Source organism: Nannobrachium achirus (genome assembly GCF_963921795.1).
Source record: "Nannobrachium achirus genome assembly, chromosome: 2".
Taxonomy (NCBI): domain Eukaryota; kingdom Metazoa; phylum Chordata; class Actinopteri; order Myctophiformes; family Myctophidae; genus Nannobrachium; species Nannobrachium achirus.
The window spans coordinates 26,882,969-26,910,694 of record NC_137811.1 but is presented as its reverse complement, the minus strand read 5'-3'; the positions used below and the strand labels follow the sequence as shown (position 1 = coordinate 26,910,694).

At 43.5% G+C, this 27,726-nt stretch overlaps 1 protein-coding gene across 1 annotated transcript in view; it reads left to right on the top strand.

Moving 5' to 3' along the window:
• The window catches only part of ascc3 (activating signal cointegrator 1 complex subunit 3), a 296,191-nt gene that overhangs the window by 53,546 nt on the left and 214,919 nt on the right, over window positions 1-27,726 (top strand). The window contains exons 7-9 of the mRNA XM_080751624.1: window positions 7,399-7,609; window positions 8,794-8,932; window positions 15,552-15,677. Coding sequence (XP_080607750.1) covers window positions 7,399-7,609; window positions 8,794-8,932; window positions 15,552-15,677 — 476 coding nt within the window. The remainder of the gene's footprint in view (window positions 1-7,398; window positions 7,610-8,793; window positions 8,933-15,551; window positions 15,678-27,726) is intronic.

Sequence of the window (27,726 nt, the reverse complement as noted above, 5' to 3'; positions counted from 1 at the left end):
CATCTTAACTCTCAAATACCTGGAACGCGCCCGAGTCGCGTTAGATTTTAACCACTTTAACCATTATTTTATGCTTTAACTTTAGACAAATAGCAGATATACAAGCTCACAGCGCGGCACCGAGTGCCGCGCTGCGAGCTTGTAGATCTGCTATTTTTGAAAAACCATGAAAATGAGTGCAATTCTTTGAATATCTTTGACCCGATCTTTGACCCGACTTCCAAATCCTTCTTCTAAATCGTGCTGTTCTCAAACTTTTTCAAAATTACATGTATTTGGCCACGGACCCCCATCTCAAAATATGTTGTTCCAGGGACCACCCAGAAGCAAATATTTGAGTTACAAATGTTAGCTTTTAACCCTTACAGTGCCTATCCCGAAAAACCCACGTTGCTTGGAGCAACGTGGGTGGTCCTTGCTCGTCCAGCGCTAGCCAACGAGAGACGCTAGATGGTCCGACGATTTATTCCATTGAAAATGGTTTAAAATAAAGTTTAGAGCCCCCCAAAAAAACCTCAATATATACTGTCGGCTGCGCGACGTATGCCAGGGTGCCTATCCCGAACTAGTTCGGGATATTTAATAAAATGAATTATTTAATCGGAGGCCTCAACGAAGCCCCGGTCTAAATTTCCATCCATGGCCGGGACTTAGACTCGGCCATCCACGGGCCGTAGTCGCGCTAACGGCCGCATCGCGCCGCCCACTCCAATGATAAATCACATCTTTAGACAGGATTTTCCCCGGATTGTGTTCCCAGACCCAAAGAAAAAGTTTTTTGCGACTGAAATAGCTTTAGATCGGGCTTCTAAATGGGTTAGCATTTTGGCTACGTGTCAGCTAGCTTCCTCCTATCGTCACCCATAGCATTGGCTGGAGTGAAATCCCAAGGCACTTGGGACAGTGTCAACGAAAGCTAGAGCGAAGGTCTATGGAGAAATTTCTGGCACTCTAGCGCCCCTTGTGGCCGGCGGCACTGTATGAGTTAAGTAGATATATTCAAAGTCTTGCAAAAAAAATCATGATTGATTTTTCAAAAATAGCAGATCTACAAGCTCACAGCGCGGCACTCGGTGCCGCGCTGTGAGCTTGTATATCTGCTATTTTTCAGTAGTTAAAGCAGTCAATAATCCTAGGCCTAAATGGGTTAAGACGGCTAAGCAGTTGCGTTGTATTCAAGCTGTTTACAGAATCCTTCTCCTTTATGTATGGATTCCACATAGCCTAAAATGTATTAATAATAACAGAGCAAGGCATTTTCATACTCTATGGCTTATAACACAGTCCAGGCGGCGCTAAGCATCAGAGACATGCAATTCTTATAGACACAAAGAAGGTCCCCCACCCCTCCCCTTTCTTTCTTTCTTTCTTTCTTTCTTTCTTTCTTTCTTTCTTTCTCTCTTTTTTTTTCTTTCTTTTTTTTGTTAACAAACGTCATTCAGTTTTGGATACAGCCTGAAACCGTTTGTTATTTGTTGTCTTGCCAGTGTTGTTTGTAGAGTCAAGGCTTTAATGCACTAATCTAATACGCAATGTTGAAATGAGATAAGATTGATTATAATCCAGTCTTTTTTCTCCGGCTGTGGAATCAACAATGTTGAGTTGAGTGTGCTGCTGTGGGGAATTTAACCCATTTAGAACGGGTACACATTATTGTGTATCATTATTTTATGCTTTAACTATTGAAAAATAGCAGATATACAAGCTCACAGCGCGGCACCGAGTGCCGCGCTGCGAGCTTGTAGATCTGCTATTTTTGAAAAATCGTGAAAATTTCAATTTTGACCTGATTCTATAAGTGTCTTTTGAATCCTTCGAAGGTTTTTTTTGAAAAACGTATGTTTCTGTGTCAGCAATGTGGCTCGCCATCGTCAAAGAAAAGGTCCTTTTCACTTAACTGGAGTTCAGTTAGTCTGTTCTTGAGAGACTACTATGTCAGTGGTTCTCAAACTTTTTCATGTGAAGGACCCCTAAAATGATATGTATTTCGCCACGGACCAAACCCCCCCCCCCCCCCCCATCACAAAATATTTAGTTCCAGGGACCCCCCCAGAAGCAAAATTTGAGTTACAAACGTTCGCTTTGAAAATACATATATTCAAAGATTTGCACACATTTTTCCAGACTTTTTCAAAAATAGCAGATCTACAAGCTCGCAGCAAGGCACTCGGTGCCGCGCTGCGAGCTTGTATATCTGCTATTTTTCAATAGTTAAAGCATAAAATAATGATACACAATAATGTGTACACGTTCTAAATGGGTTTTAATATATCAGTCATGGCAGCAGACCAACCTCTTTGTCAGGCAGCCACAAACGCCCGATGGATTCCAACATTCAACCACACAATATTTCACCAGACAAATAGGAATGTTAAAACAGAGCAGGGCCCTCTGAAAGATGTCTGGTTAGCTGCCAAAGTGGCTGGTAGTGTGTAGACCAACTAACCAGGCTTTGGCAGGAAGCTGGTGTTAATTTCCCCGTCGTGATATCTTTTTTTTTTTTTTTTTACTGTTTTTAACTGCACTCTGTCTCTGGAGTATGGAGTGACTTTGTGGTTACATAACATCGCTGTCGGTTGGATTTTTTTGGAAGTCCAAAAACGTTACTTTACAGCAGAGGTCTTCAACAGGGGGTCCGGGACCCCTAGGGGGTCCTCAGAGTTACTACAGGGGGTCCACCAAATCTTTGTGATAGGATAATTATTTGAAATGAACAACTTTAACCCTCACATCCCTATTCTGAGGAGAACTTCAGCCAAAAATAGCCGATCTACAAGCTCTCAACGCCTCGCGCTGCGAGGCGTTGAGAGCTTGCAGATCGGCTATTTTTACCAAATAGGTTTGGTGTAGAGGTTAAAAAAGAGCAGATCAAAAAAAAAGTATCTACGATTTAAGGGGTTAAATGTCTGAAAAAACACATTGACACAAATCCAACATAGACTGATGACAGTGCTGTCAAACAAGTCATGAAATCTGCAACACAATTTTATACAACATGTAGTGGGGGTCCCTGCTTTATCTCCCTCTCAACCAAGGGGTACTTGGCCTGAAAACGTTGAAGACCCCTGCTTTACAGGATATTGCAAAAAAAATAAAAAATGTCCGTCCCTATTTTGGGCATGGCATCATAGGCGAAAGTATTCGCCTTTTTATTGCTACTTTTTTGTGACATTGCCACATGACAAAGTGTAAAATAGGTCACTCATTTATGGAAAAACCTAAAAAGTTTCTGTCCGATGAGACGACAACATTATTTTCTTTTCTACCCTGAGTGCAACGTAAGAGCAATAGGTGACGCTGTGGGAATATTAGCAGTGTGAATTTGTAGACAGGTAAAGGCTCCTTGGTGCTATGTAATGTTAGATGGTGGGGACTTATCGTTTCACAGATTATTATTAGCCTTTTGGTCACTCCAGAGGCTAGACCCCTTTGAATCGGTGTTTATTTTGACAGCAAATTTATATTTTGGTCATCTGAAGTTTTAGTCTAGTTCTAGTCGACTAAATAACACAATATATTAGTTGAATAAATCTACAGTTCATTTAGTCAACACATGTGTATTTTGGCAGGCCTTAATGGCGTCATAATGGCTGATTTTACACTTGGTTGCTTTCTGAACATAGACGTTCTACATGCCCACGACGCGTTGTGAACTTGTAGATCTGCTATTTTCTGAGTGCAATACCCGAGTGCACCCAATCATAAATGACTTGTCTTTTAGTTCTGCTGGATCTTCTCTCCACTATACTAGTCCCTCCCTAACGTTTTAGTCTAGTTTTTATTAGTTGAAAAAATTGTCCAATATATTTAGTCATCATAGCTTTGCTTTTGTTTCGTTTTTAGTTTGTTTTCGTCAGTGAAAAAAAGGCAGTCGATGAACATTTTTCATCATAGTTTCAGTTGACAAAATGAACACCGCTCTCAATGGGGACTGCCCATAAATCCCACCTCTCAGAAGTTCGACTTAGTGTTAGTGTTAGGTTTAGGCATAGTATTACCGAGGTTAGGGTTAAGGTTAGTTTTAGGTGGTCGGATCAACGGGAGGTCGATAATGCCATCTTACCGTCCACAATACCAGCCAGGCCTACATAACAATACTGCGTAGAGTAGCTGCAAAAAAGACTGTAGTGAAACATGGCAAAGACACCTCAAGAGCAAAGTTAAAAAAACAACAGCTCACCCTGGTCTTCACAACACACAACACAGCCAGCAGCATCAGCAGCAGCACGGATGGAGGGAGGCTCTGGGAAACGGCTCCCTGGAGGCCTGGAGGCAATCACTTCTAGAGTGGTGAGAAATAACCAGGGATGATGGCTCCCAGATAGAGAGGGAAGCGAAAAGGACGGCCGACGGTTTAGACAGAGGAATTGGTGCATCGCGAGGGCAACACAGTTAGCCCGTTGAGCCCCGGGAGCGCATTATTACGCGTTATTTTATGCTTTAACTATTCCCCAAAAAATAGCAGATATATAAGCTCACAGCGCAGCACCGCAGAGCTTGTAGATCTGCTATTTTTGAAAAATCTTGAAAATGTGTTGACCCGATTCTATTCTGTCTTCTAGATCTTTCTAAGGTTTTTTGAAAAACCTACGTTTTCATGTCAAAGACCCCCCCAAAATGATATGTATTTGGCCACGGACCCCCATCTCAAAATATTTAGTTCCAGGGACCGCCAGAAGGAAAGTTTTAGTTTCTAATGTTCGCTCTAAAAATACATATATTCAAAGATTTGCACACATTTTCAGGACTTAGCAGATCTACAAGCTTGCAGCGCAGCACTCGGTGCCACGCTGTGAGCTTGTATATCTGCTATTTTTCAATAGCTAAAGTATAAAATAATTCCAGGTGTTAAAGGGTTAAGGGGGGAGAGGGGTGAAGCGGGGTGTGGCGAGGGGAAAATGGATGATGGGAGAGGTCGTCCAGAAGGGGGGGGGGGGAGGGGCAAGGGATGGAGGCAGAGAAGGGAGAGTGAGCGAGAGAGAGAGCGAGAGAGAGAGACAAGAGAGAGAGAGCGAAGCAGGTAGAGCCCGTTAGTGGAGATAAAGAAGAAATCATTCAGTCAATCAGCCCGGGCCGCGGTGCAATCATCAGATCTCATCTGTTTTCAAGAGCAATTCTGCCCGTTTATTGAGCTGTTGTGCTTCTAACAGGGAGAGGGTTGGGGGGGGGGGCTGCCTGGGGGGTCTTTAGCCCACACAAAAGTCAGATGAGTTCCCTTGTTGTTGGCTTTTATATTCCCAATGTTGAAATATTTATGTACTTTTACTTACACTTCTTTCTATGACACACGATGGGTTGTTTTCTTTCTTTCTTGTTCTTCTTTCATGCATTTAATTGATAAGTATAGACAGTAGGCTGACAGGAAATGGGGGAGAGAGATGGGGAGTGACATGTGTAGCAAAGGCCACCGGACTCGAACCCGTGACGCGCTGTCAGGCTACATTGAGCCACGGTGCCCGGACCACTGCGCCAGCAGCCTAGGCCGTTGTTGTGCATTTTGAACGAGCCGCCCCGTCCGTTGAGAACTGGTACAATTCATTGAAGGAATTACTACATTGTACAGTTACATATATACCGCTCAAAGAAATGAAGGGAACAAAATGTTCCCTTCATTTATATTTATTTGAAATACTGTAGTACTGCTCAAAGAAAGCTCAAAGAATTAAGGCAATGTTTTGTTCCCTTCGTTTCTTTGAGCAGTGTATATCACAACGCCGGTGTTATGGTCCAAGGCAGGCTTTACAGTATCATTAAATAGTTTGTAGTTTTTTTTTTTTACTCGTGCCACCCACTAAGCTCAGGCCACTCATATGATGCAATCATGTGCAGCCACTAATTATATATATAGCCTATTTTGTGCTTTGTGTTGCCTCTGCCGCCTTTATTGCAAAGGCACCTGTTTAATCTTGTAACCTCTTGTAGGGCGGCTGATGTCTGATTTAAATAGTCACGCTGCCCTGAGTCAAACTAATTGGGCTCAGAGCTAGGTGTGACTCACCTGTTGCGCATCGATGCAGACATTAATCAGCCTCCCCCACACATATTCAGGGGAAGAAACAGCTTCTGTCATGACGCATTTATCTGACTTTTATGGTGCAGTAAGGGATGTTTGTTTTTGTTAAAATGAGTGTTAAATAGCTCTATATTCTGCTGTCATTTCTATAGTGTGTGTTCAGTAAAAGGGGCCTCGCTGTCTCTCGTCTCCTGCTCTTTAATAAACAGAAAATGTATTTTCAGGTCAGGCTACCAATTTGATCCAATCAGAAGAGATAACTCATACATGTTACCGGATAAACGAGTGCAATTGTAAGTGATGACACAAAGGAGTAGCAGACACAATTGGAACGGGAACACTATAAAAATGAAGCCGATAAATGGGTGCTCTGATTACTACCTGATTGGCTGAAATTAGGCAACCCACAAGCTATTTTCTTAATTTTTTTTAAAGACTGAGCTGAAGAGACAGGGAGATCACTGCTACAAAACCAACACTATAGAAATCATTACTAACAGAATATAGAGCTTTAAAGGAGTAGTTCACCCAAACCTATTTTCTATCAATACAATTGCACATGCCACGGAGCCTTGGGGTGCGTTCGGAAATGCGCACCGGGTGTGTGCTCAGTGTAGTGAGTGCAGTGGGCGTGACGTTGTAAAGTGCGTTCAGTGTGGCTTATTTACGAACGACCAGTTGAGAGGCAGCTGTGAGCTTTTTCACTCTGAACTCTGAAGATGAACTTTCTGAAAAGCAGCAGTTGCTAACGTAACGTTGCTATTGAAAGGAGATGTAATTCATAACATTGGCATACCTGCTGTTAGTTTACATGTTGATGTGTGTGAAACTATCAAGCCCAAACGACCAATAAAGCTGTAAATGCTGCATTTTGCGCAATTTGCGGTCATTTCCTCAATTGTTCACAGCAGAGAAGCGCTCGAGACACGGCCATGAAAACCAACCAATCAAAACACCGCACCGACGCACCACACCGTCAAACCCCATCTTCTGAGTAGGGTCGGTGAGTGCGTGCACTCAGCACACCGGTGCGCCGCGCACTGGATTTCCGAACGACAACGCACCAAGTGCACCGAATAAACGAACGACAACATGGCACACCAGTTTTTTGGCAAAGACATTTGATAGTGAAAAAAGTATGTTTATTATAAGTACCCTTTACCAATTATAAAGGGTTTAAGTGGTCCTGGATATATGCAGCTCGGCAAATAAAAGGTGAACTGATCTCAGTGCATGACGGAGGACGATATCACGATACATTAAATCTCCACGATACGATTATCGTGAGTGTTTTTTTATCACGATAAACGATAACATGGCTAATCGTCCCATCCCTAGTTGGTGGGTATGGTTTGAAAATTTGCATTTGTCTCTCCCCCCCTCAGATGCTAGCCGCAAAGGCACCGCGGGCGAGGGGTCCTCCATGCCCACCGTGGCCTGCCAAGTCACCATCCAGTCGGAGAAGGAGAGGCAGATGATGAAGATGTATCGGAGGGAGGGCAAGAAGGAGAGGAAGGGGAGGGGGAAAGGTTACGACGACGACGACCCCGCGGACGCAGGCTTCTGCTTTGACCCCAAAGAGATGAGAGCCCAGAGGTACTGTAGACCCCATCTCTTTTTCTATCTCACCTTTCCCTTTATCCCTGTGCTTCTTCTTCCTGTCGGAAACCTCCCCGACCGCGTGCTGCTGTGCTACTTCAATATGGAGGCCCACACACTCTTATGCATTTTTCATCACAGCTCAGCCCGCAGGTTAAGAAAGAAAGGAGGGGGGAAAAAATGGAAAAAGATATTGACTTTGGCACCACATCCTCTTCTTCTTTTTTGGGGAGGGGATTTTTCAGAAATTTTAATTTCCAGCAGATGAAAAAAAAAAAAAGAGCAGCGATCTGTTTAATTAAAAACTTAGTATGGCCAAATCCGCCAGACTGTGAAGGAAGAGATTAGTAGCGAGGTAAGCCATGTTATGAGAGAACATTATGCCTCATGTCTCTCTGCTGGAAACCCCCCCCCCCCCCCAACACACACACACACACACACACACACACACACACACACACACACACACACACACACACACACACACACACACATTTGACGTAGCTGCTTGTTTGTCGCCGTCCGGTATTCTTCTTAAACCTCAAACCCACAGCTGGGAGCCTGTGTGTTTGTTTTGAATGGTTTGAAACTGGTCAAACGGTACAAAATCAGGACACATGCATCGGCTGCATAGTTGCCAATAGAGGGTATGCGCGTGACATCAATGTTGCTAGAATTTATGTGGGAACGCCTACTGAGTGGCAAAAAAACGTATTTCTGCCATTGACAGCCCATACATCCAAACAGAAAAGTTCTATCTGATTGTATTAAACAAAGTTAAACTCACCAACTTTGCGGCTGTACTGAAAGCTTGAATTATCCTCTTTCTATCTGCAAAGTTTTTGTTTGCAGGTTTTTATTTTTCCAAGTGTCAGAGTTTGGAAGCACTCGTTTTCAACAACACAACATCCTGCTGCCTCCTGCATTATGTGCAATTTAGAGACAGGTGGTATGCAGGACCGTTGAGTGATTTTCAACTAGCACTTCCAAACTCCAATGCATCATGCTGCTCACTGTTTTCTTTTGCCACTCAGTCTAGATTAGGGGGGCGGGTCCCAGTGGACGTGCATACCCTCTATATCGATGTGAAATAATGGAAACTGTATTTGGTCCAAAGCGTGAAAGTGACATGGGTCGTCGGGCTCTAATGTAAACGTTGTGTGTTTGCTTCTATTATCCAGGGAGCAGGCCCTGCTGAATGCCCGCGTGGAGCCTGTATTCAGCCTCAGGGAGAGAGTGGTGGAGCGCGTCCGCTACCCCAACGTCTACGACTGCTACGCCGAGGCCGCAAAGGCCCCTGCCTTCGTGGGAGGAGCCAAGGTAAGGCCCAAAAGAACACAGACTGATATACTGTACTGTGAGGGTCTTCAACAGGGGGTCCGGGACCCCTAGGGGGTCCTCCAAATCATAGAAACGTTTTTTTCTCCTTTTTTATATTAACCACTTTGAACCCTAGTGTCCTTATTCTGAGAACCTTTTCCAAAAATAGCAGATCTACAAGCTCACAATGCCTTGCACTGCGAGGCTTTGTGAGATTGTAGATCGGCTATTTTTTGCAAAGAGGTTTGGTGTAGAGGGGAATGAAGAGCAGACCAAGTACAGAGTGAAAGGTCAAGTTTATTAACTCATTGAGTGCCTATCCCGAATTTACTCGGGATTATTATGAGGGCCCAGAGTGCCAATCCCGAATAAATTCGGGATAAAAAAAAAAAAAAAAAAAAAATTGAAACATTTTTTTTTGAATTTTTTTTTTTGGACCCCATCAAATCTAGTGAACATGATTTCAATCGCGATTTTGCATGTTCCACCCCCATACAACCCCATCTAACATACAGGGCAGCCATGTTTGTTTACATAACATGTAAAACATAATGGCTATTATCTCAATAATGCCTGAACGGATTTCCAATCGGATTTTTTTGTTTGAAAGCTGTGAACAAACTGCACAAATCCACTCCAATGCAATCCAGGATTGCATTGGATTTTTTAGAGCTCATTCTTCTCTGTTTTTTTCCCATGCATGAGGTGTGCAAGGTTTAATCATGGCTAAGTTGACGAAAATAAGGCTTCTAAAATGCTTGGTAGCCAATAGCTAACTTCAAGCTAACTTCATCCTCTTCCTGTACATGCACAAAGGAAAGTGTTCAGGCAAGTCATGGCTGCAGGGCTTCTGCATATACCAGCATATCTCTATGGGATTTTCTATGGCCACTGGGCGCCCTCTAGTGGTGAAAGGGTGGCATTAAATGAGTTAAGTATTGACCGTTCAAGTAGTTAAATATCTGAAAACACAAATTGACATGAATCCAAAATATACTGATGACTGTGCTGTGATGAAACTATAGAGGGTATGCGTGTGACATCATCATCATACCCGGAAGTTATGCGGGAACACCTACTGAGTGTCAAAAAACTACTTTCTGGCCTTGACAGCCCATGCATCCAAACAGAAAAGTCCTATCTGATTGCATTAAACAATGTTAAACAACGTTAAACTCACTTTTCCACTCACTTTGCCACTCGATTGCCACTCGATTTTTCCATTCACTTTATGCATTAGCATACCCTCTATATGGAATCTATGAAAAGGTTGTGGGGGTCCCTGCTCCATCTGTTTCTCAACTAAGGGGTCCTTGGCTTGGACACATTTAAGACCCCTGGTCCCCTGATATACAGGGGACCAGGGGTACTGTATCAGGGCAGAAATCTCTTTATCTCCATATTCAAACTTCTTTTTGTGTTTTTTTTCCCCCCGTAAATTAATGGCCTACTTGATCACACCACAGCTTCACACAAAAGCATCAAAAGTAGCAGATCTACCACGCATTTAGAGCTTGTCGATCTGCTACTTTTGCTACTTTTGATTTAGAATCCTGAAAAGTAACAGTTTTGTAATGGTTTCCACACGACAGAGACGACATGTAGCGTTCAGACCGATTATCAGAAAAGGCCACTTCTGTAGAATCCATCAATCTGTCATTCTATTTAACACGACTTCACAATGTTTCACATGAGGGATATTACTGTTGCTTAGCTGAGTGAGTACCCCTCCCTCCCCCCATCTGTTTTCCTGCGGTTTGTCGAAGAATGACAAATATGGCGACGTGACAATTATAGACACTTCCCAATTAAAATACTTTTCATTAACATTGTTACTGGGTAATCAAAAGTCATCTGCATAGCTGAAGGAATTCTCTGCGACAGATGCATTGGTGGCACACTGATCAGAGAATGAATTAAAAGAAAAACACTGAGCACTGTCTTAACTCGCGCAATAAAGAATTACATTTGATAACTACCAATTATTAAATGAGTCTCCGGTAGGTCACCAAATTACTGGCTCAGGAATGCAAAAAAATAATAATAATAATTGAAGGCTTCATTGGGTGTGTATTTTATAGAAACAAATATCATATTTTTTGGCTGAACTACCGTTTTAAAAATATATTGTTTTAATGGGCAAGTGAAGACAATAGCAATTTTATTAGAAGAATTATTTCTGCTAGAATGCACTCCCAACTGCCTGCGTAAACAAGGCCATTGCTATGCAACGTTCACTTTCAGATTCTTCATCGGTCTCATTGTTCAACTCTGCTTACAGTGCGGGTCAAATTGAATCGACCCGCACTGTTGACAATATTTGAATATTATTTTAAGCTACACCTTTTCCCTGACACCAATCACAAAGCAAGTTTAGACCCATTTTGTTCTAGGGTGCTGGGTGGGTTAATTTAGTTTTTTTTTGTGTTGTTTTGCAAGTTCATCAATCTCGTCTTTCAGCAGCTCCGTGTGTCCTCCTTTTAAGGTGTAGTTTTTCCCGGAGACATACATTGGGCCTCCATCCACAGAGATCCAAGTCCACCTTGAATGGTGTCAGTCTGTTGTGTATTTCACCTTGACCCACAGTTAGTAGCCTAAAAGTTCTTTCTTACAGTAGCTGCAAAACGATATGTAGTGGAACTTTACAAAGGCACAAGGCTTCATAGCCATGTGGTTTATGGTTATTATATCACACTTACAAACCAATCAGATCGTCAATACAGTTTATAATATTAACCCATTTAGGCCTAGAATTATTGAATGCTTTAACCAGTGAAAAATAGCAGATATACAAGCTCACAGCGCGGCAGATCTGCTATTTTTCAATGGTTAAATCATAACATAATGATACACAATAATGTGTACCCGTTCTAAATGGGTTAAAAATCACACCAAGTGTGAAGTGAGCGGTGCTATTTATGAGTTAATTTCATTAAGCGTCCCACGAAGCTTGGCCAATGCGTCCATGAGCGTACAACAAACTGAGCGATTTGTGCCAAGATGTAGGCCAGATGTAGGCCAGATGTAGGCCACACTTCACATCCCGCACAAAGCCAGATGTTGGAGCTTCGCTCCTTCCAGGAGCACCGCTCAAAAATATAAAACACAACATAGAATAATACAATACAGACGAAAACGTACACCCCACAAAATAAATGTTTCACATAATTTAGATTCATTCACTGGTGTTAGGCTACACAGCCATTTCACATTAACTTGTTGTTGTTGATAAAGTCTAAATATTGTTATGACAACTACAAAAGTAGTCTTATTTCAGAGAGATAAATGGCCTTATTTCAGGTCTTTCGCCGTAACTGTCATGATCACATCTACCGTCGACCCCCCCAGGGGACAGTGGTTTCCTCAGTCCTGTTTTCGCTACCGTACCAACAACCCGAGGGGCTCAGATAGTGTGAGCATGGCTGTACAGGCGACACTGCCTGCACTGGTTGACACCTCTATCAGCCAGCAGAGAAGCTGCGCCAGTGGTGCGAGGAGCAAGTTCCTCTGGATGAACTTGAAGAAGACAATGCATGGATTCAAGCTCTCAGTCACGCCACAACTGATTTCAGTCATTTGGTAAATGGTAAATGGTGCATTTATATAGTGATTTTATCCAAGGTGCTTTACATAGATTGTGCATTACATTCACCCATTCACACACACATTCATACACCGGTGGCGGAGGGGTTCAGAGTCTTGCTCAAGGACTCTTCGACATTATCTCAGGGGGAGCCCGGATTTGAACTGGGAACCCTTCGGGAACCCTTCGTGCTCTAATAACGGTTTCTCTACCCCTGAGCTATGCCGCCCCCAGAGTTTGGATCCCATAGAATTTTGGATCCCATAGAAATTTGGATCCCATAGAAGCCAGCATGTGTTCTTTGAAAGCATGTTGCGCACCGAAAAATGGCTTCTCTACAAGCTCTCAATGCGTCGCAGACACATTTCATAATGTTTCACAAATTGCACATTAGAGCTTGGCCACACAAACATGTTCAGTCATGAGATATTATTTTGCTTTAATCCATGAGACAAAAGAGCCCCTCTTAGGCCTCCAGAGCAAGCCTGACTCTGACACTGTCTCACAGCTGACACCTGGTGGAGAGGTGGTCTTTTTTGGGAGGGGGGGGACGGGGGGTTCTCAGAGACCAACAAGGCTAAGAAAAAGAGAAAGAATTTACCTACATCATCCCACAAGGGAAATTCAGTTTTCAGCTTAACCCAGCTGAACCCAGTGTTGCCCACAAGGAGCGCGAGGGAAGGGGAGCAGTGATAGCTGGAGCGGGGAATCGTACCTGCGACCTCTGGGACCTCCGGAGTCCTAGGTATGGACACTAACCACTCAGCTATCACTGCTTGAGCTGCGGAGGGTGATCACCTTGTGGTCCAAGCTCTGCAGGGAGCAGTGCTCTACCCTTCAGCGTCTCTATGAACAGAGGACAGTGGATGAAGCAGGAAAGATCGCGAGAGACTCAACTCGTAACCTCAGCACTGGTTTCAAGGTCCTGCCCCCAGGCAAGAGATATGCAGCCATTTATTCAAGAAGACAACGGGCAGTGCCAGCTCCTTAATAAACACAACCGCCCTGATGCATTATCATTAGGAAATGGCCCTGGCGTTTTAACACAAGATTATGCACATTCATTCATTCTTCATAGGTGTGAAGAGGTCAATGCTTTCCTTTTAAATGTAGACATATCTTTTATAGTTGTTGAAATGTAGTTACCTCTTGTTACTGGGTGTTTTAACTGCATTTATTTATCGTCTTGTCTTGAATGTCTGGTATTGACCCGAGCAAAATGATTTTCCCTTGTGGTTAATAAAGCACGTCTAATCTAATCTGTTGGCATTTTGTAGGAGTGCAGTTCTAATCCTAAATGGATCCTATAGTTTAAACCATGCTGCAGCTGTCACCCAAAGAATGGTGGACAGACTAAGTAGACTCAGCATGTAGGGAGAATGTAGCGATATGTACTGCATCACTATCACTCACCTCTAACCGCTACATTGTTCAACTTCTGATCTTACACAGTACAACCCTGGGTGTTCTTTTTACTTGGAGAGTATACAAATGTAGTCCATTTGTAAACTCTCTGCGTTACAAATGGATTGTTTTAACTCATTTGTAGCCGATCCCGAGAATACTCGTGAAAAATACTCGAGTATTTAGAGTGCCGATCCCAAGGATACTCGCGAAATATACTGTATATACAGTAAAGCTGGGAAGCTTACCGTACGGTCCGTTGGAAAGTCCTGGCACGGATGGACTCGTCGATTCATCATCATCGCGGATCCACGTGCACACAATAGTGATTCCTTAACATGGAGGCCGACGGTCTATCTCATCTTTAATGTCCATTTTCTCTAAAAAACACTTTTGAAGACAAGGATGGCATTGGATTCTCGCTATAATAACACAAGTTGAAAGGCAACGATCCTCCATTACTGCACCCGCATGTGGCGAAGATCACTTTCGGTGAATGACGTCATGACGTCAAAAAGGAAATGTTTGCGCAATCGACTTCTGGCCTTCAAAATAAGAGACTGGCCGCGGACGGAGCCTGCGAGAGGCAGCCTGTACATTTTAACCCGTTCATGTCTGGAGCACAAAATGAGTTAAGATGTCGACTGATGCTTTCACATGCTCTTGGACTTGAAGGGATAGTTCACCCAAAACAAATCTTATTTTCTATCAATTACAGGCCTTGAATTCGTGCAGATTTCTTTGTTTTGGTCACATTCCTAAGCCAACAATTTGATGGCCGGCATGGAGACTCAATGGAGACTCTTTGACTTTCCCACCGCCAATCATCAAATTATTGGCAACGTACGTTTTGAATCAATGTTTTCCACATGGTAATGGTGATACTATTTAAGTCTTTGTTCCATCCTCGTCTTTCCATCACCACACATTATAATTAGACAACAGCTTATAATAACGCATCAACATAAATACTTGACTGACGTTGGGAGAAGATTCAGAGATGAGATTCTGTTGATTCAGATTCTGTCTTGACACGCGCCTTGCAGCCAGCTCCTTCATTACACGCCTGCACCCGGCAGATTACCCACAAGCCTTTCCTTTAATCTGCTTTAATTTTATGATACCTTCCTTTCATTATTTATTTTAACTTTCACCTACTGCTGATTACCATACGCCTCTCACGGGTGCATTTTCCCTGCTCTGTATTTTCAAAGGTAGCCTGTGGGAAGAATACATTTCAAAATGTTTTTTTTTGTCAGTTTAGTTGATTGCTAAAACCTAAATGTATTCAGATGGATGTCTGTTATAGAGCGGAGTGGTCTGTTATCAGGGAATATCGGACCTCTGATTTCAGCGCTTGACCAATCAGAATCAAGCACTCAACCAAGCCGGGTAATAAACAGATTTAAACCCCGTTCCTTGCTTTCACTAGGAGCATATGGTTTGTACTGGCTGATCCACCCGCCACCTCAGAACGTATGCTGAGTTCTTGAGGTCATTGACGGTGTCTGGACAATGTCTGACTGTGTGTGTGTGTGTGTGTGTGTGTGTGTGTGTGTGTGTGTGTGTGTGTGTGTGTGTGTGTGTGTGTGTGTGTGTGTGTGTGTGTTTGTGTGTGTGTGTGGCCTTCAGATGCTGTTGCCGGAGGGCGTCCGCAGAGACAACACTAAGATGTACGAGGAGGTGGAGATCCCGCCCAACGAACCCATGCCCATCGGCTTCGAGGAGAAGCCAATCTACATCTCTGAGCTGGACGAGGCAAGTTGGTTGCGCCTTGTCTGACTGCTTTTTAGTGTTTCTGTGTGAGTGTGGTTTTTTTGCTGTTGCGTGTGAGTTTGGGGGTGCCTTACCCTGTATCCCTAAACTTCTTTGCCTTTTACTACTATTTTGATAAACATTTTAAAATACTTGAATTGATCTATATCGACACTGTGAGCTTGTAGATCAACTATTTAAAAAAAAAAAATCAAAATTGTAAAAAATGGCTTGAACCTTTTTGGCACTGGAGAAAAATAGCCCCGGAAGCTGTCTTTTTCGACCAATCACGACACAGTGTACAATTAACAGATCTACACAACATCAATGTGACTTCCTTTGGTGGTACTTCCTTAAAGTGATCCCTGGCTAATACGACAAATATGCCTTAATTGTCCTCTATAACTACAATGTAAAATTAAAAACACCTTAAATATTTGTATTTCTTCTAGAAATAGCGAATCTTTCACTCAACAGGGGAAATGCCCGTCGCAAGTTGATGATGTCATAAATGTCATGTGTGATCTATCCCTATGGAATTTATGGCATGCATGTGCAAATAAAAACAAACTTATACTTCCTATGGTTAAGAGCATCAAATCAATATTTCAAATGTGTTTTTTGCACATGCATGCCATAAATTCCATAAGGATAGATCACACAAGACATTTATGACATCATCAACTTGCGACAGGCATTTCCCCTATTGAGTGAAAGATTAGCTATTTCTAGAAGAAATAACATATTTAAGGTGTTTTTAATTTTACATTGTAGTTATAGAGGACAATTATAATGTATTAAGGCATATTTGTCGTATTAGCCAGGGATCACGTTAACTTCCGCTTAGGCACTTTCAGGAGCAGTTCTTGCCCAGTTCTCACTTTCAACCTGGCATTCCCATTTTGGGCACGTTTGTTAGAGGACAAATCTTCAAACTAGAGAGAGAGAGAGAGATCAACCAGGTGCTCAATGGAGATAAAAAACGTAGATTGGTGCTTCTATGATCAACGGGAACCAAAACTTGAAAAAGAGAAAAGATCTGAGCACTGAAAAATAACGGAGGATAGGGCGTAACATCTAAGTATTACACTTGCCCCAATGAAGAAGACCAGTTCTGGTTGAAACATGTTGTTGGCCATTTTGTGAACATGATTTAAGTACTTAGATTTTACGCTCTGATCTTTCTTCTTTTTCGAATCTCCAAACTTCAAAAATAGCAGATCTACAATCTCACAGCACGGCACCGAGTGCTGCGCTGCGAGCTTGTAGATCTGCTATTTTTGAAAAATCATGAAAATTTGTGCGAATCTTTGAATACGTCATTTTTTAAGTGAACATCTGTAACTCAAATATTTGCTTCTGGGGGGTCCCTGATACAAAACATTTTGAGACGGGGGTCGGCGGCCAAATACATATAATTCTAGGGGTCCTTGACATGAAAAAGTTTGAGAACCACTGACGTAGAATCAAAAAACCTTAGAAGGATTTAGAAGACACTTATAGAATCGGGTCAAAATTCAAATGTTCACGATTTTTCAAAAATAGCAAATCTACAAGCTCACAGCGCGCTGTGAGCTTGTAGATCTGCTATTTGTTTATAGTTAATCTTCAAACTTGTTCAAAAATACGGAAAAATATCTGGTCAACAAACTCACAACGCGTTGCGAGCTTGCTGATTGGATGTTTGCACTACTTACGTGCACGTCCATCAGGCTGACTGACAGGTGAGTCTGCGGGTGCCTGAAGGGGTGAACAGGTATGTATGTATAGCGGCATAAGAAGGACCCCAGTCCGGTTCCCTCCTGCAGCTCTGTGGTGGACTGGGGCTGTAATGGCCAGTGAGTGATGTTGCCTCTTAACCTATTTAGGCCTAGTATTATTGAATGCTTTAACTGTTGAAAAATAGCAGATATACAAGCTCACCGCGCGGCACAGAGTGCCGCGCTGCGAGCTTGCAGATCTGCTATTTTTGAAAAATCGTGAAAATGTGGGGGGGTCTCTGGTACAACATATTTTGAGATGGGGGGGTCTGCGGCCAAATAAATGTAATTTTGGGGGTCCTTGACATGAAAAGGTTTGAGAACCGCTGATTTAGAGGAAGGATTTAGAAGTCGGGTCAAAGATCTGGTCAAAGATATTCAAAGACACACATTTTCACGATTTTTTCAAAAATAGCAGATCTACATGCTCGCCGCGCTGCGAGCATGTAATATCTGGTCTTTTTCAATAATTAAAGCATAAAACAATGGTTAAAAGTGGATGAAATCTAACGCGACTCGGGCGTGTTCCCGGTATTTGAGGGTTAATAGAAAGTGCTGTAGCTCTCAGCCAGCTGTCAGCGGACACAATGACCCGTCACTCTGGCTGACAGCTTGACTGACACAACACGCATGCACAGAGGCACACACACACACACACACACACACACACACACACACACACACACACACACACACACACACACACACAGAGACGGGGGACACGCACACACAGAGAGAGGAACACACATACACACACTTTAATTCCGTCACACACAAACATCCCACAGCAGACTTCACTGAGGCCCATATAGTAGGGGGTCAGCAAGCTGGACAGAGCACTGTTCAATATATCCCCCCCCCCCCCCCCCTCCTCTTCTCAGCCGTTTGGAAGTCAGTAAAGAAGCCCACACACACACACACACATCATTGCCTTTGAAAGGCACTGGACCCCTCCTGTCCGGCAGAGTGGTCCATGTAATCCATCACACCACGGCTGGTACCAGTGGCTATCTGGTGGGTTCCAAAGGTCACCCCGGGGTGGATTTGATTTTGGCCTTTCGCTTCGTTGATGAAGTCCCTCAGATTTTGAAGAACCGTCTCCCGGGTTGCCTGTAAACCTACGGAGCCGGTTTTGTCACGCGTCAACGGAGCCGTGTAACTGTTCACCTCTCTTAACCTACCCGTCACTCAGGCTAATGGACGTCGTAATAAGCAAGGGGTCAGCCACGGTGTCTGTCTGGCGTGTCTGTGTGTGCGTTCGTATCTGCGCACGCCGTAACAAATTAATGAAGGGGTTGATTTTGTCATGCCTATGTGGCTGAGTTGTTGTTATGTTTGTATGGTGTGTGTGTGTGTGTGTTTGTGAGAACACTGGAGCCCTGTGGTCCCCGCAATGCTTGTCACTTAAAATCTTCATCAAAGTCCCTGAGTGCTAGACTATTAATGTGTCCATTAGGCACACAAATAAATATGCACAGAGACACGTGTCCCTGGAGACAAGTGTCATGTGTGCTGTTGTCTGCCAAAGTCTCACCCATTTAACCCATTTAGAACGGGTACACATTTTGTGTTTCATTATTGTATGCTTTAACTATTGAAAAATAGCAGATATACAAGCTCACAGCGCGGCACCGAGTGCCGCGCTGCGAGCTTGTAGATCTGCTATTTTTGAAAAATCGTGAAAATTAGAATTTTGACCCGATTCTATAAGTGTCTTTTGAATCCTTCTAAGATTTTGGGGAAAGAAAAACCTATGTTTCTGTGTCAGCAATCTGGCCAGCCATCGTCAAAGAAAAGGTCCTTTTCACTTAACTGGAGCTCAGTTAGTCTGTTCTTGAGAGACTACTATGTCAGTGGTTCTCAAACCTTTTCATGTGAAGGACCCCCAAAATGATATTTATTTGGCCACGGACCCCCATTTCAAAATATCTAGTTCCAGGGACCACCCAGAAGCAAAATTTGAGTTACAAACGTTCGCTTTGAAAATACATATATTCGAAGATTTGCACACATTTTCACGACTTTTTCAAAACTAGCAGATCTACAAGCTCGCAGCGCGGCACTCGGTGCCGCACTGTGAGCTTGTATATCTGCTATTTTTCACTGGTTGAAGCATTCAATCATTTCTAGGCCTAGATGGGTTAATCCTTACAGATATATTATCTCTTTGGCCATACACCCCGTTTAATTTTTTTACAGGTATAATATATGTGCGTGATAAAAGATTTCGATGAGAAGGCGGGCTAATGGGAGGCTAGACTGGCAGGGCCATTGCCTCCAAGCACTTCCTCACAATTATCACTGTGACTTCTTCACCGGGGCTTTTAGCCTCTGTTCCTCCTCTGTCGGCCCCTTTGACTTTTAGCTGCAGCCAGCCAGCCAGCCGGCCAGCCAGCCGGCCGGCCGCGTCGTGAACCAACTGCAAAAAGTAAAAGGCTCTTTGAGGTTTAGGCTTTTCTTGAGATGAAAAAAGCAAGTGCTCTCTGAAATAATCTAAGAGGACAAAAGTTCCCCTAAGTTTCTTGCACGACTACTTAAGTCCTATCTTCAAAAATGAAGTAATTATGTTTGCTCATGAAAAGCTCACAGCGGGTCACAACCTCATGTTGTTACCCGTTGTGAGCTTTTAGATTTGAGAATTTGAGAATTTGGAAACATTATAAGCACTCATGCAACTACACAACCAAATGGACCCGTACAGTCAGTTATGTCCTATACTGTAGCTCAGGGGTCTTCAACGTTTTCAGGCCGGGGACCCCCAAACTGATGGGGAGATGGAGCAGGGACCCCCTACCACCTCGTAAGGTGGGGGGGGTCGGGGCTACGACATATTTTTTATTTTGAACATGTACAAGTTACAGCGAGCAGGGTGGGGCGTACCACTACCATTTCTAAACATACAGTACTACTTATTAACTGAGAACCAATGTCAATAATATCAACAAGCTGTCAATTGCATAGTAATCATGTATTCAAGCTATTCAAAATGGATAGAATCATGATTTATCTTTTAACATAAATGTGAAAAATGGCAAAAAAAAAAAAAAAAAAAAAAAAAAATTTTAAGCAATAATTTTGCGGACCCCCTGCAGTACCTCCGCGGACCCCCTAGGGGTCGCGGACCCCCTGTTGAAGACCCCTGCTGTAGCTTATCACTGTGTTCCCTTGTTTTGAGTACCTGATTGTGACCATAGGTCGCAAGTTTACTATGAAAACCGGCACATCTTGTCCACGTATCTCTGGCTGTACGTCACGCCTGACGCTGTGGTTCTATGGGTTTGTCGCTCTGACATCATGCTCTGATGTCACTGTGATGTCAGGAGAACTCTTAACTCATACAGTGCCTATCCCGAACTAGTTCGGGATCATTTGGGCCGTATTAACGTCCTGAGTGCATATCCCGAACTAGTTCGGCTTTTATTTTTTTTATTTTTTTTTGTAAAAAAAATAAAAAAATATATATATTTTTAGTTACTTTTTTTTTGAGCCCCACTATATTCTGTTTACACGGCCCGCGAGAGCGTCGCGCCGCCGATATTTACCATCCACTCCAATGCAATCCAGGATCTTTAGAGCTCATTTTCTCTGTTCCATGCATATCCATGAGGTGTGCAAGGTTTAATCATGGCTAAATCGCCGAAAATAGGGCTTCTAAAATGCTTGGTAGCCAATAGCTAATTCTTCAAGCTAACTTCATCCTGTTCCTGTAAATGAACAGAGGAAAGTGTTCATGTGCATCATGGCTGCGCAGGGCTTGTGCATGTACCAGTGTATCTTTATGGTGAATTCTTTGGCCACTGGGCGCCCTCTAGTGGTGAAAGCTGGCACTAATAGGGTTAACAGAATGGGTTTGCCGCTCTGACACTTGTCAATTTGTGGATGGTGACCTCTACTGTGTAAATGTACGTGCGTACGCCCATTCCCAGGTACTGCATATGTCCAAACGTTGACGACGCAATTGAAAAATACAGCAGAGCTTTTTCAGCATTGCCAGTGTGCAGAGTAGTAGACTCCATTTCCCTTTGTCAAAATACAAGTGAACACAGGAGCATAGTGCAAACACAACACTGCACAGAGAATCCAGCGGGTCCAATCAATTTCAGGGCACATTGTTTTGGCTAAATGTTGTTCTCCCCTTCCATTAAGCAGGATGAGTTACGATGGATTGAGAGAATTTCTCTCTCTCCAGGGAGTTAATTTCCTCTTTTTTGGCTCGCAGGAAACAATTAATTAGGGAATATCAGAGAGGAGAGAAGTTTGTTATTGTCTTTTTTGCAGGGTGCAAATCAATGAAGTCTTTGAGTTTTTGTTTAGTTTCTTTGTGTTTCTTTGTTTATTCTTATTTTTATTCTATATTGTTCATTCTCTCTGGCCATTATGGAGCTCCTGTGCAAAGCTTTTGCTGCGAACAACTTAAAAAAACTAAACAGCGTAAATAGAAATTGTGTGAATCCTCCGCGGTGCCCATTTCCCTGCCTTTTTCTCATTTTCTAAAAAGGCTTATCTCCCAGCCAACCCTTCCTCCCATCCACTGTCCCCTGTTTTCTCCCTGGCTCTACGGCAGATTCCCCCCTTCATCTCGGCGAGTCCCTGTGTAACCGATACAGATTGATATGGAGCCTCTTCTGCTGAGCGATGTGAATTAGCCCCAGTGAGGCAGTGGCTCTATTCATTAATCCATCTAGGCCTGGGATTATTGAATGCTTTAACTATTGGAAAAATAGCAGATATACAAGCTCACAGCGCGGCACCGAGTGCCGCGCTGCGAGCTTGTAGATCAGCTATTTTTGAAAAAGTTATGAAAATGTGTGCAAACCTTTTGAATATATGAATTTTTAAAGCGAACGTTTGTTACTCAAATTTTGCTTCTGGGTGGTCCCTGGAACTAAATATTTTGAGATGGGGGTACGTGGCCAAATACATATCATTTTGGGGGTCCTTCACATGAAAAGGTTTGAGAACCACTGACATAGAACATTTTCAAAAAAAATCTTAGGAGGACTCAAAAGACACGGGTCAAAATCGGGTTAAAATTCAAATGTTCACGATTTTTCAAAAATAGCAGATCTACAAGCTCGCAGCGTGGCACTCGGTGCCGCGCTGTGAGCTTGTATATCTGCTATTTTTCAATAGTTAAATCGTAAAATAATAATATGCAATGATGCGTACCCGCCTACTCGGTCTACATGGCTTAACTAAAGCTCAGGCAACTCTGAAACAAAGTGCCTCACTCTTCCAGAGCGTCGGCGCACAATGGCTAATAAGTCTTTACGTGCCATTAGGAGGGCTTTGAAAGGCAGACGGAAAAGTCTTGACGCGTCCATCTCTCTCGCTCTCCCCTTCTACCACCCGGGTGTAAATTGTCATTTATTGAGAGCCGTAATGGGAAACAGGGCTACGGCGAGCCTGCTATGCCTTTTAATAGCACTGTGAAACATTAAAAGTGGGGAATTTATTAGGGTGCTTTTTAACTAATGAATCAGTTGAGACTGGCCGCCCTGCGCTCTCACCACCGTGGTAAAAGCTTTCCTAATTTATCTAAATAAATATGTTACAGAGTGTGTTGCGAGCGAGAGCGGACGCCACTCCCGTTTGTAGTGCCGCTGCTGACAGACCCCGCGCGTGCCCGGCCCGCGCGCACGCACAGACTTACAGAAGAACACCCACTCACTGTACTACTGATGTACGACCTCGCAACCCGCAAGGAGATGCAGGGACAGACACGGCAACTCAAATAAACACGGGTGCCGGAGAACACACACACACACACACACACACACACACACACACACACACACACACTGCGCTGCTCCTTCCGAGAAGCGCTAATTGATAGGAATCCACTTACAGAGTTCTAACGCTGTGTGAGATGGTGGTGGTGATGCTGGGGGGGATCTCCCAGAGGGGAAGCGGTTTGTTGAAGGGAAAAGGGATTTAGGACTACAGACGCTTCGCTCCTTACCTGTCGTGGGAGAAAGATCCCAGCTGGAGGGGTTGAAAAGCACAGCATTTAGTCATTTTTCTCCCCCTGCCAACTTGCTAGTTGTGTTTCTTTTCTTCACTCCCCTCCAGAGGTCTTCGGACCTGCCCGAGATCCGAAATTACCCGCGATCCGAAACGCCCCGAGCCGGGTAACGGGGCCGTTTTCGAGCTTTTACCGCGGGGCGGGCCGGGGCCGGGGCCGTCTGCCCCGGTTCCCCGGGTATCTCCTGTTACCCGAGTGGAGCCGAGACAGGCCGAGATTGAAGTGAAAGCGAACGCAACAACTGCACCAAATAGATAACGCCACACGATGGCACTAAAGATGCAGCATGTAATCTGTTGCATTGGTTGTGAGAACTGACTCACTCAGTCACAACAACACTGACTGTATCAGTTGGATTGTTATTATTATCAAAGATATTAACGTAACGTTTTGGTTAACGGTTTACAATGGAGTTGTCATTGCGTGTTGTCATGCTCTGCAGAGCAAAATGGACACTCAAAGCAGAAAGATATAATGAACAACACATGCGACAGAAAACGATAGCATTAGCATTTGCTAGCCAAAGAAGAAGGAATAAAAACATGGATTTATTTGTATTTACAAACTGTCCGCATTGACTTACTGGTCTGGGAAAAGATCATCTTTTGGCGAGAGGCACAGCGCCGCTGACAGCAACAGCAGCACCGTGGCGACGTTAGGTAAGAAATATGTCTGATACAACTCTTAATATAATAACGTTGGCATTCTTTCATTTCGGGGCGACAGGTTCGGGTCTCGGATCTCCCGTTCTGCTCGGGTTTCGGATCCAATTTTTCTAATAACAGGCGGGGCCGTTCGGATCGGATCCATCACGTCTCGGGGCTGATCGGGTAACGGTTCTCAAATTCCAAATGATAGACGGGGCCATATGGGTCCGGGTCCATTTCCCCCGGGTCCTTTTGGGTTCGGGTAGTTCAAATTGGACCCGTGAAGACCTCTACTCCCCTCGTCTCGCAAATTATTGTTAAATGTAAATCTTTTAGATCGGTTTATGGTATTTTTGCTCACTTAAAGGCATTTTGAGCCACTGACACTGGGTACAGAGTGTCACATTAGCTATTTGGTCGGCTAGTGACCCACCGACTTACCCTTTTTAAGATATGTTTTGGGGCTTTTTATGCCTTTATTGATAGGACAGTAGACTGACAGGAAATTAGGAGAGAGATGGGGAGTGACACGCAGCAAATCCGGTCGGGATTCGAGAATTGAACCAGCGACACGCTGTCAGGCTACGCCGAGCCTTATGTGGTACGCGCCTGAACCGGTAGACCAGCGGGCGCCCCCCCGACTTACCTCTTTTGCGACGTGTTGTGAGCTTGTAAATCAGGAGGTAGAACGTCTGCTTGGAAACCGGAAGGTTCCCAGTTCGATCCCGTGCTCCCCCATAGTTGGTGTAGAAGTGTCCTTGAGCAAGACGCTGAACCCCTATTGCTCCCAGTCCCAATGAGCATGTTGGTGCCTTGCATGGTTTCCTCTGACATGAATGTTTGTAATGCACAGTCATTGTAAAGCGCCTTTAGGCGATATATAAATGTCCCTGTGTGGCATAATAAATGGTCAATCGTCAATCTTACTCTTATTTTATCTCTACCATGTTTCAAACCGTTGCCTTGCAGTGTCCAGATTTGTGAAACATTTGACTCTACATGACATTACTTTCAGAAACGTGGACTCCTCTGCCATGTACCAGCATTTTGTGATGCTGTGGTTGCACTTCACACCTAACCGGACATAGTCTGGACCACGAGAATCTTTAATCCATTTACAGTAGACCTGGAAAGCCGATACTGTACGTTGTCATACCTTTAAATCCGGGAAAGCCTCCATATAATTTCGTTGTTTTTATATACTGTATGTTGCTGTCGGGCAGAAACCTCTTATCTCCAACACTCTCCTTGATCATTCTACAGCATCACACAAAATCCTTTTGAGCTTGTAGATCTTCTACTTAAGCTACTTTAGAATGTGCATCCTGAAAGGTAACAGTAACAGGACATACCAACAGAGACAATATGTATACATTTTTTTCAGAAAACACAAGTGGCATTTCCATAAAGCCTCTTAATGCGCATTTAAAGCTTATTCGCAAAATCTTTTTATGGAAACACTTAAAAATGCGAATAAACTTTCATTATCCGCCAAAAAAATATTATCCGCTTGGAGGAGGTGGATTTTGAGGCTTTATCGAATAAACGAAATGCACATTTGTGAATGGAAACGGGTCAGACAATGAATGCGAATAAATTATGACGTTCTGGTCCATATCGTCGTCCTATAACACTTTCCCCTGCCGCTTAACGTCCATTGTATAGCGTTAGCCCACAAAACAAACCGGTTGTTTGTTACATACGGAGTTACACGGGCCGTGTGTAAATTCCTCACGTTTTCACCTCCCGGAGTCAAGCCATCCGTGGCTAACCCTTCCTCATCACACGGTGTTGCGTGCCAAAAAGTGGCCGATCTACAAGCTCACAGCAGCTCGTCTCCGCGCCGCGCTGTGAGCTTGCAGATCGGCAACCTTCCAGAGGACGCTGAAACTTGCAGGATGAGCCCTCTGTCAACCCATGCGACCGTCGCTATAATTCGAATGTCACCCGCAAATGGAAACGGGCTAAAACTTAACACGCATTTCTGATAATTCGCTTCCCTAATTCGAATAAGTTTATGGAAACATGGCTATAGGTTAGAATTTAGATAGTGTTTTTAGAATCTGCCTCAGGTTTAAATGGGCTACGTCTCAGGTTGAGGTAATGGTGACGATAGAGCAGGCATGCCGTTCTGTGGTCAGGGAGAAACTCACTCTCTCCATAAGTGTCTCTCCGTTCTCCCTCGCCACGGTGGTGTCGCCTCGCCCTCCACTTTGCGGAGGCTAGCGCGACGAGGAGGTAAAAACGGAACGGAGCGCCATCCATAATTAATCCACCTTGATTGCATTTCCTAATCCACTTTTGATTTGCGCGTGTCGGTGTGTGCGTGCGTGTGCGTGCGTGCACATGTTTGTTTAAAGACTTGCAAAGCAGGTGCAGGGGATGAGGAGAGGGAAAGAATTAAAGCGTGTTATAAAGTCCCACAAGACCCCACACACTTCTGGCTTCTTCTTCTTCCCGTCAACATCTACATGTAAAGTGGAGGTAGAACCTATGGGACTGGCAGCCAGGCATCCACTTTAACCCGTTAAGAGCTCATTCTACATATTTTGATAGTTGTGCTTAAGGACACTTTATGTATATATACTGTATTTGTATATTATTCATTCACTCTCTTGATGTACCTTGCTCTTTACTGTGCTCTGTTCTTGTTTATTTTATTTTTTTTCTTCTTACTTCTCGGTAACTTTGTAAATAACCTTATACTGCTGTGCTGCCTCTGGGCAACTGATTTTCCCCCTTGGGATAATAAAGGTATCTATCTATCTACATATGCCGATCCTAAATCAGTATAGTTCTCACACTTTTTTGTGCCAAGGAGGACCCCCAAAGGGATATGTATTTTGCCCCGGACCCCCCCCCATCTGAAAATGTTTTGTGTCAGGGAACCCCCCAGAAGAGAATATTTGTGTAAAAATTAATAATCTAAATTATTCAAAAAAATCTTGAAAAACACTTTCAAGATTACATTTTTACAACAAAATGTTTTCCCCCAAGAAATAGCAAACGTATAAGCTCGCAGCGCAGCACAAAGTGACGCACTGTGAGCTTTTACATCTGCTATTTTTGAGAACCACTGTTCTAAACCACCGTTCTAAACGCTTTTCAGAAAAAAACATGTTATATATATACTGTAGTTGTATACAGTATACAGTATGTGGCTAAAATCGATAAAGGACACGGATGCTTTCCCGGTTTTATGGGGTTAACACCGACTTCATTTAAAAAGGAAATCCTTCCCTCTGTGTTTGTGTGGGTTTAGGATAGGACCGGGTCAGGATCTTCTTAGGATGTTTGGAGAACGTGTACAGTACAGGTCGTCGTAAAGGTCTTACAGTTTATGGTTGTTAACCCATTTAGGCCTAGAATTATTGAATGCTTTAACCAGTGAAAAATAGCAGATATACAAGCTCACAGCGCGGCACCGAGTGCCGCGCTGCGAGCTTGTAGATCTGCTATTTTTGAAAAAGTTGTGAAAATGTGTGCAAATCTTTGAATATACAGTGTATGTATTTTCAAAGCGAACGTTTGTAACTCAAATTTTGCTTCTGGGTGGTCCCTGGAACTAAATATTTTGAGCTGGGGGTCCGTGGCCAAATACATATCATTTTGGGGGTCCT